At 44.4% G+C, this 9808-nt stretch overlaps 1 protein-coding gene across 2 annotated transcripts; it reads right to left on the reverse strand.

Annotated features, from left to right (window-relative positions):
* Nucleotides 1-3607: 3607 nt before the first annotated feature.
* commd2 (COMM domain containing 2) lies at nucleotides 3608-9490 on the reverse strand. Of its 2 annotated transcripts, none has more exons than XM_084164495.1 (5): nucleotides 9418-9490; nucleotides 8236-8313; nucleotides 8009-8091; nucleotides 7517-7690; nucleotides 3608-6494 (listed from the first exon to the last, which is right to left on the reverse strand). In XM_084164495.1, coding segments are annotated over exons 1-5 (537 nt in total). In that variant the 5' UTR covers nucleotides 9419-9490; the 3' UTR covers nucleotides 3608-6293. The 2 variants fall into 2 exon arrangements, with proteins under 2 accessions (XP_084020621.1, XP_084020620.1); XM_084164494.1 differs by having other exon boundaries at nucleotides 9298-9487.
* Between the last annotated feature and the right edge of the window lie 318 nt (nucleotides 9491-9808).

Here is a 9808-nt window from a genome sequence, read left to right on the forward strand (position 1 = left end):
CCAAGCTGTCAGGCATGCCAGGAAAAGCCCCGATCAGATGGTGGGGCAGTCAGTGATCAGGGATCATATTCAACCACATAACATCGACTACATCCATAGTGGAGACATCATTTGAATTGAAGGTCAATAAAGAATTATAATTATTGTGTAAGTCAGTTTCTCATTAAAGTTCATATTCTGTTAACTCACACCCAAATCATCTATTTGACTCGTCTTATACTCGTATTTGTGGCCAAAGCATAAATAAAAAATAACAATACTTTTAAAAAATCTCACCTCAAGCTTGTATCTCAAACAAATCCTTGCTATTTTCTCATAGAGAATGATGTCATCATTGACTGAACTGGCCAATCAGCGGTCTACTCGCGTGAATATTTTTTACTTTTAATAACAGGTATAACCCCACACCATTCCAACACAGAAAAGCTGCTTTTAACATACTTTTCATTCCAAAAAGTAGTAATTAAGTATTTCACCCATATTGTAATTAATTATAGGTCTTTTTTTTTTTTTTACATCTGGAAACACTGAACAGTTACATTAAAGGATTAGGATGAATCCACTCCCAAATAGCTCATTCTCATTTTTAGCTGTGCCTGCGATTCTGATTCACACACACGGCTCTGACTGTCGCCGAGGTAGGCCCTCTGGCGACGTGCATCTGTCTCTGAGAACAGTTGACTTTGCCAGAAGTTCAGCAGATATCTGACACGGAACCCCCCCCTTGCCTCCCACTCCATACACACACCTACACCCAACCCGTACCCTGAGAAACCCACCTGTCACCGGATCTATCCTGACCCCTGAACTCTACATCAGCCCCCTCACCCCCTCAATAGTCTGGGGGGGGGGGGGGGGGGGGGGGGGTAGAGGCAGGCCTATGGGATACAGTCAAGGCTTACTTTACTCTGATATTTGACTAGAGCCATTTTAGTTAGTCTTGGTGTGTTTAAGTTGTTTGTGTTATGTTATGCCAGTAATTAGCACTTGTTATGATCTTTCATCATGTTCTATAATAATGATCATAAGTGGATTACAAGCATGTCATTGTATTATTGTAGCTTTATTGATACATTCTACCGGTATGTAATATGTTATTGATAAAGGCTTTATGAATGACAACATTCGACTGATATAAAAAATGTTCTTATACACATCCGTTTTCTTTTAATGAGATGATACAATAACTTGATTTTAGTATTTAACCTCAAATAGCCATTAGGGTCTGCACTGTGAAGATGGTTCCAGGAAGTGCAGTAAGTTTATGTGATGACACACAGGAAGCACCTGTGTTATTGAACAACTGGGAGCTCAGAACACGCCAATTTCCAACTTTAGTGCGTTCAAAAACATCTGGGAACAAATTGATTTGAACGGTTATCCAACTCAGAATTCCAACACAGGAACTTGAGCCTCTTTCTAGAGCTCTGACTTTCTGACCTGAAGATCACTGACGTCATGATTTGACCTCGTATTTTTCAGAGTTCCCAATTGTTTGGAACACGGCATACAGTGCATTCGGAAAGTATTCAGACCCCTTGACTTTTTCCACATTTTGTTACGTTACAGCCTTATTCAAAAATTTATTAAATAAATGTTTTTCCTCATCAATCTACACACAATAGCCCATAATGACAAAGCGAAAACTGTTTTTTAGAATTTATCAAATGTATTGAAAATAAAAAACAGAAATACCTTATTTGCATAAGAAATTGAGCTCAGGTGCATCCTGTTTCCATTGATCATCCTTGAGATATTTTTACAACTTGATTGGAGTCCACCTGTGGTAAATTCAATTGTTTGGACATGATTCGGAAAGGCACACACCTGTCTATTTAAGATCCCACAGCTGACAGTGCAAGTCAGAGCAAAAACCAAGCCATGAGGTCAGAGGAATTGTCCGTAGATTGTGTCGAGGCACAGATCTGGGGAAGGGTACCAAAAAAAATGTCTACAGCATTGAAGGTCCTGAAGAACACAGTGGCCTCCATCATTCTTAAATGAAATTAGTTTGGAACCACCAAGACTCTTCCTAGAGCTGGCCACTCGGCCAAAATGAGCAATCGGGGGAGAAGGGCCTTGGTCAGGGAGGTGACCAAGAACCCGATGGTCACTCTAACAAAGCTCTTCTGTGGAGATGGGAGAACCTTCCAGAAGGACAACCATCTCTGCAGCACTCCATCAGGCCTTTATGGTAGAGTGGCCAGACGGAAGCCACTTCTCAGTAAAAGGCACATGAAATCCCGTTTGGAGTTTGCCAAAAGGCACCTAAAGGACTTTTAGACCATGAGAAACAAGATTCTCTGTTCTGATGAAACCAAGACTGAACTCTTTGAGCTGAATGCCAAGCGTCACGTCTGGAGGAAACCTGGCACCATCCCTACAGGGAAGCATGGTGGTGGCAGCATCATGCTGTGGGGATGTTTTTCAGCGGCAGGGACTGGGAGACTAGTCAGGATCGAGGTAAAGATGAACGGAGCAAAGTACAGAGAGATCCTTGATGAAAACCTGCTCCAGAGCGCTCAAGATCTCAGACTGGGGCGAATGTTCACCTTCCAACAGGACAACGACCCTAAGCACACAGCCAAGACAACGCAGGTGTGGCTTCGGGACAAGTCTCTGAATGTCCTTGAGTGGCCCAGCCAGAGCCTGGACTTGAACCCGATCGAACATCTCTGGAGAGACCTGAAAATAGCTGTGCAGGGACGCTCCCCATCCAACCTGACAGAGCTTGAGAGGATCTGCAGAGAAGAATGGGAGAAACTCCCCAAATACAGGTGAGCCAAGCTTGTAGCGTCATACCCAAGAAGACGAGGCTGTAATCGCTGCCAAAGGATGAAGATAAAGTAACTTTTCAGCCACCCTATTGGCCCGGTTATATTTCTGCCCCTAGTTTCTTCCCCCAGCTAGAATTCCGTTCAGGATGGACTTCATTTATTTTATTTTAACCTTTATTTAACTAGGCAAGTCAGTTAAAAACAAATTCTTATTTACAATGACGGCCTACACCGGCCAAACCCTGACGACGCTGCGCCAATTGTGCGCCGCCCTATGGGACTCCCAATCACGGCCGGTTGTGATACAGCCTGGAATCGAACCAGGGGGTCTGTGGTGACGCCTCTAGCACTGAGATGCAGTGCCTTAGACCGCTGCGCCACTTGGGAGCCCCCTCATAGGAGGGATAGGTACTGAAAAAAGGAATGGAGCCAGGCCCCCCATAACGGTTAATTTCCAGCTACTATATTCTCCAGCCTACTGTGTCCTAAGACTGCCATAGGAGTTGAATCAGTTCTCAGTCAAGTCTCCGCGTTCGTTTTGCTGATAGTGGTGAGTGGTGGTTTACCAATGACATACAGGGAAATAAAAACAGGAGCAAATAAGAGCTGATAGTAGCTGTTTTGTTTAGTAGTTTGCGGATGATGGAGGTATTTTATGTGTAATCATTCCCTATTTGAGAAGTAATAATATTATACCAATGAATTGGCGTGTGTTCACAAAATTCTTGGCAAAAATTTACTAATGAACCTGACTTCATCAGTCTTTGAAAAATGAATTGACAGCCATATCTAAATACTGTTCTCTGTTGCTCAAAAACTGTGTCAAGTAAACATTTTAACTTCTTTGCTTTATAAAATTCAAAGTAACATTCAGCCACTCAAAAATCATTAAAAAATCATGGAATACATTAGCCAGGCATGCAGAAGTAAACATTTTTGTTGTTGTTGACAATTGATGTATAACAGAAAGCACACATTTGGAATCTTCTACATTATACAGTGCAGTGTTCTCTCACCCTCTCCTCATCTTCCTCCACAATTGACCCTTCACTACGCCCGCCCCCCTTGGTTACGGTTGCAATATCGGAAAACATTTTCCAGGGAAGCGCAATTCCCCATTCAACCACTGGTGAAATCCACTCACAATGATCTCAAACTGAGTTTTCTAATACACAATGAAATTAAACACTGACTACTCCTTGCTAATCAGGAAACTCTTGGGTATGTTGTGGTGGACTGTCATTACAATTACTTCCCGGGAACCTGATAAAATTATGTTTGTAGTGTAGCTAGCCAGTAAATGGCTCTGAATTCACTGTCAGCATGCAGTCAAAACTATAACCACTTTTGGAGCTAACTAGTGCTCAGAAATTGCAGCCCAAATAAATGCTTCACAGAGTTCAAGTAACAGACACATCTCAACATCAACTGTTCAGAGGAAACTGTGTGAATCAGGTCTTCATGGTCAAATTGCTGCAAAGAACCCACTACTAAAGGACACCAATAAGAAGAAGAGACTTGCTTGGGCCAAGAAACACGAGCAATGGACATTAGACTGGTGGAAATATGTCCCTTGGTCTGAGGAGTCCAAATTTGAGATTTTTGGTTCCAACCACCGTGTCTTTGTGAGACGCAGAGTAGGTGAACGGATTATCTCCACGTGTGGTTCACACCGTAAAGCAGGTGTGATGGTGTGGGGGTCCTTTGCTGGTGACACTGTCTGTGATTTATTTAGAATTCAAGGCACACTTAACCAGCATGGCTACCATAGCATTCTGCAGCGATACGTCATCCCATCTGATTTGCGCTTAGTGGGATCATTTGTTTTTCAACAGGACAATGACCCAACACACCTCCAGGCTGTGTAAGGGCTATTTGACCAAGAAGGAGAGTGATGGAGTGCTGCATCAGATGACCTGGCCTCTATAATCACCCGACCTCAAACCAATTGAGATGGTTTGGGATGAGTTGGACCGCAGAGTGAAGGAAAAGCTGCCAACAAGTGCTCAGCATATGTGGGAACTCCTTCAAGGACTGTTGGAAAAGCATTCCAGGTGAAGTTGGTTGAGAGAATGCCAAGAGTGTGCAAAGCTGTCATCAAGGCAAAGGGTGGCTACTTTGAAGAATCTAAAATATATTTTGAATTGTTTAACACTTTTTTGGTTACTACATGATTCCATGTGTTATTTCATAGTTTTGATGTCTTCACTATTATTCTACAATGTAGAAAATAGTAAAAATAAAGAAAAACCCTTGAATGAGTATGTGTGTCCAAACTTGACTGGTACTGTACATTTGAAGGTGAACAAATCAAAGATGATGAATGCAACAGCACTGCATGATTACGACTGAGGGATTTTTCCAAGTGCTGTTTCCTCAAGGTTAGAAAAGATGCACCAGTAACCTCAACATACCACATTAGAAATGCCCAAAATGCCCTCCCACCTAATTCTGATCTGGTTATTGTGATAGCTTAACTACTTGACTCCTGAGCTCCTGAGTGGCACTGAGTCTAAGGCACTGCATCGCAGTGCTAACTGTGCCACTAGAGATCCTGGTTCGAATCCAGGCTCTGTCGCAGCCGGCCGCGACCGGGAGACTCATGGGGCGGCGCACAATTGGCCCAGCGTCGTCCAGGGTAGGGGAGGGAATGGCCGGCATGGATGTAGCTCAGTTGATAGAGCATGGCGTTTGCAACGCCAGGGTTGTGGGTTCGATTCCCACGGGGGGCCAGTATAAAAAGATATGTATTCACTAACTGTAAGTCGCTCTGGATAAGAGCGTCTGCTAAATGACGTAAATGTAAAATGTTGACAATAGCACTGGCCCCCCCGTGGATTTGCAGTGCCTTTATGTGTCTACATCTCAAAACCTTAGTGTGGCCTTGTCTCCCTCACTGATCGGAATAAAACTGCCACACGTGATAACATACCCCAGGTGGCCTCTGCCACACGTGATAACATACCCCAGGTGGCCTCTGCCACACGTGATAACATACCCCAGGTGGCCTCCCAGGGCCTGTATCCACAAAGTGTCTCAGAGTAGAAGTGCTGATCTAGGTTTAGATCCTCACCTGTCCATATATCTTATTTATTATGATCTAAAAGGCTAAACTGGTCCTAGATCAGCCCTCTGAGACGTTTTGTGGCTACGGGTCCTGATCCAAGCAGATAAAGTAAAGGAGACAAGGAGATGTAACCACTTTAGGCAACAGAGTTTTATCCTATGTGATATTGGCCAATCTCCTTTCCCTGCTATTCCTGTTGCAGGTTAAGCTGTAGCGCCCTCTGCTGGCAGGGCTCAATTCAATGTTGAGAAATAATTCCATGTCAGGGGGGAACCTATTTTCTTACACAGGGTTCCGGGGTCAAGGAATAGAACCCTGTTTGATGTTGCACAGGAATCTGTGTCAGAGGGACTATTTGATGTTGCACATGTCCAGATCAGTGACGTCCCAGTTCAATAATGGACATAGTTGTGCCAGTCGGGGGGGGGGGGGGGGGGGGGGGGGGGACCCTATTTGATGTTGCGCAGGATCCTGCGGCAATGGGTGGTCTTGAGCTCAGCCAGGGCTTTCTCCAGCTCCTGGATGAGGTGCATCAGGGTGGCAGGGTCAGTCTGTAGCACCTTAACACTCTTCTCACCTCCACTCTCCCCCAGATGCAGCTTCATACTCACTGTAGGCTTCATCTGCTGTCGGAGGGCACGACTGGCCAGCTAGTGGAGAGAGATGGGAGAGGGGATTTTTTTTTTTTTACAAACTGAATTGATGTACCATCAAAGAGAGAGACACAGAAAGACTCTACTCACATACACACACAGGGTTGTCAGGTTTAACTAGCCAGAGAGGAATCGCCACATTTATCCAATAAACCCTTTTCCCCATGACGTTATCGGGCCAAGTAAGAAGGAATATCGACGTAACTTGTAATGACTTTAGAAGCAACATTTGGTTTTCGTCAAAATTATTATTATTTGCGAGCTAGGTGACGTAATAAAGGAATTTGAATATGTCGCAAGAATACTTGGATACAGCTGTTAGCCTTGGTATATTGGCCATATACCACAAACCCCCGAGGTGCCTTATTGCTATTATAAAACTAGTTACCAACGTAATTAGAACAGTAAAATGTTTGCCATACCCATGGTATACAATCTGATATAAACACGGCTTTCTGTCAAATCAGCATTCCGGGCTCGAACCCGGTTTATAATTGTAAATAAATCATTTTGCGCCTAAATATAGATAAATCTAACAGGAGTTTGAGTGATGAAAGTTGGACAGAGGACCTCCAAATCTCTGTGCAAGAAACACTTGAACGAACTTCAAAAAACAATGTGAACTGTTCCCGTCAATCTAATGCGCTCTAACAACTGATCAGCAATTGTGATAGAGCGGTGCAACTTAGAAGTAGGACAAAAACCCAATACATTTTCACCCGCGACATCGTTGTCAAAGTAGCCCAATTTGGCAGGGAAACCGCAGACATAGCAACCCTGCACACACAGAGAGACAGGCAGGCAGACAGAGAGACAGGCAGGCAGACAGAGAGACAGGCAGGCAGACAGAGAGAGACAGGCAGACAGAGAGAGACAGGCAGGCAGGCAGAGACAGGCAGGCAGACAGACAGGCAGGCAGACCGAGAGACAGGCAGGCAGACAGAGAGACAGGCAGGCAGACAGAGAGACAGGCAGGCAGACAGGCAGACAGGCAGACCGATAAACGGACAACACAGTACCAGCACATCCAGCCTCCACTCCAGGTTGTGGTAGTGTGGCAGTGAGGGGGTGAGTTCACTGAGGATGTGTCGGATCTCCTTCCTGTGGTCCAGGTAGAGCTGCAGCAGCAGCTGGTTCAGCTCCTCGGTGAAGCCCAGCACCAGCACTGAGTCCTGAAAGTCCACCTCAGAGATCTAAAACACATACACAGGGCAGAGGACAGGCTTAACGTGGCAGTTCATTCCAAACTCAAAAAGGACCGTTTTTTTTTTCCGGACTCTTCCGAAAGCGGCCTCAAAATGAGCGTGCTAGGTAGAGAGAGTAAAGTCAGTGAGTGTGCCATCTGTTAGAACAGTAAAAAGTTTGCCATACCCATGGTATACAATCTGATATAACACGGCTTTCAGTCAAATCAGCATTCCGGGCTCGAACCCGGTTTATAATTGTAAATAAATCATTTTGCGCCTAACTATTTTCCTGTTGAAGGGTACAGGCTCCATGTACCCACTCACCATGAGTTTGGAGCTCTCGGTGAGCAGGTACATGATCCCCTCCACGCCATGCTGTACGGTCTCTGCGTCAACACTCAGCTTCCCTGAAGGACACAGTGAGGAAGGGAAACTAGTTAGCTACAAGTCTACCACGTAAAAACGTATCGGACAATAAAATGGAATGACAGCTTTGCATTGATAAAATGTTTTGTAGGAAGAATTATGCAAGCTTGGAAACTGATACTTACTGGCAGCCCCCTCATAGATCTTAGGGTTTGTTCCCTTTCGCAGGAACTCGACCGCTATTCGTCCAAATTCACCAACCACTGATGAAGAAAAACAAGGAATGTTAGCTTTCAAACTAGTGGCAATGGTCCTGTGACTCCTGTCCAGAGATAACCCTTGCCTGGGCAGCCGCTAGTGGGCTTTAAAGTCAAGATCCATAAAGCCCACTAGTGGCTGCCCAGGCTACCCTAGCACTAGCCCAACACTGGACTAAAAGAGCCTAACGTTACTCCTTATTGTCCAAGGACCTGTGGAAGCCAAAACAGCCAAATACTCCGTCTAAACGTGAATCGATTCTCAATTGCGGTACAGTTCTAGAAACATAGATTCCTTAACTTTCATATCACATAAAAATATAAAGTCAGTGTATTTCAGTGACGTCCATCTTCCGTTAACACGCAGGTGTTCGGAGACGCAGATAGCTAATTAGCACAGGTCATCCACTCGGTCTGTAACATGGAAATATGGACGTGGGGGAGCCCTAACCCTATAAAAAGGTGTGTAGTAATGTTTTTAGAAAATTATTTCTCGCTGATATGAAAGATACGTTCCTTACGTTTCCAAAGCCATACCACAAGCGAGGCGTGTTAATATTTGGAGCAAGAGTCGGCCCTGGTCAGAAGATATTATAGTCAATAGACTAACACAGTTAGCGTCTATGAATGGGGTACCATAGCACCTATCCCGCCTAGGGATATATATGAGCACTCCCTTGCCCTCTGATAGTCTAAGTGAAATTTTCGCCATATTGCTATACCCATCAGTCATTTCAGATCCATTCAAGGGGTATGGTTGTTTCTGGACAGGCACTGGTAGCCAGAAGTAGCTAGCTAGAATAACATCTTGACAAAAGACAGGACAATCTATGAATCTATGTTGTATCAAGACTCATATATAATGTCGCACTGTATTCGCTGGTTTAATAACTTGAACACACTAATGAATCTAGCGTTGATTTAGTTAGTCTAATGACAGCTGGTAACGTTTGCTAGCTAGCTAGCTGTCATGCTAACAGTCATATTTACCCGCAGAGTCCACCTCTGGCAGAAACCCCAGGTGCTCCTTATGTTCATCAGATAACACCAACAGCATTATTATAAATTATAGTCTAACGCTTATTGTGCAAAGTCGACAAATGTACCTACTACAGAATGAAACGTTGACTTCTATCAGTTAGCTAGCTAGGCTGATCAAAATCACATGACCACCAGGATCCAGTTCTACAGGGGGGTGGTGCTTATATTTGTCCTGTTACGAGTGTTTAACGGAAATGGTTTTTTCTATGGTCATTTAATATCCCAACTCGGTCACGGCCAGGGTCACCATTGACAAGTTAAGTGCCTTGCTCAAGGGCACAGCAACAGATTATAATTTTTTCCACCTCGTTTTTCCACCTCGGTTACTAACCTCGAGGCTACCTGCCCCCAGTGCAACCGCAGAAGGACATTGTAATGTCATGGGGTGTTGAAATGAAGTTGTCGAAATGATCACTACTCTCTCTGGTATTCATCACAATAGGCCACACTATCACCAGGC

The sequence above is a fragment of the Coregonus lavaretus genome, assembly GCF_964263955.1.
Source record: "Coregonus lavaretus genome assembly, chromosome: 6".
Classification (NCBI taxonomy): Eukaryota; Metazoa; Chordata; class Actinopteri; order Salmoniformes; family Salmonidae; genus Coregonus; species Coregonus lavaretus.

Coding starts and splice junctions, on each gene's coding strand:
- commd2 (XM_084164494.1), bottom strand. CDS start 9,364: ATGCTGTTGGTGTTATCTGATGAACATAAGGAGCACCTGGGGTTTCTG. Junction 8,092..8,235: donor GATCTATGAGGGGGCTGCCA/GTAAGTATCAGT, acceptor TGTGTCCTTCAG/GGAAGCTGAGTGTTGACGCA. Junction 6,495..7,516: donor AGTGGAGGCTGGATGTGCTG/GTACTGTGTTGT, acceptor TCTCTCCACTAG/CTGGCCAGTCGTGCCCTCCG.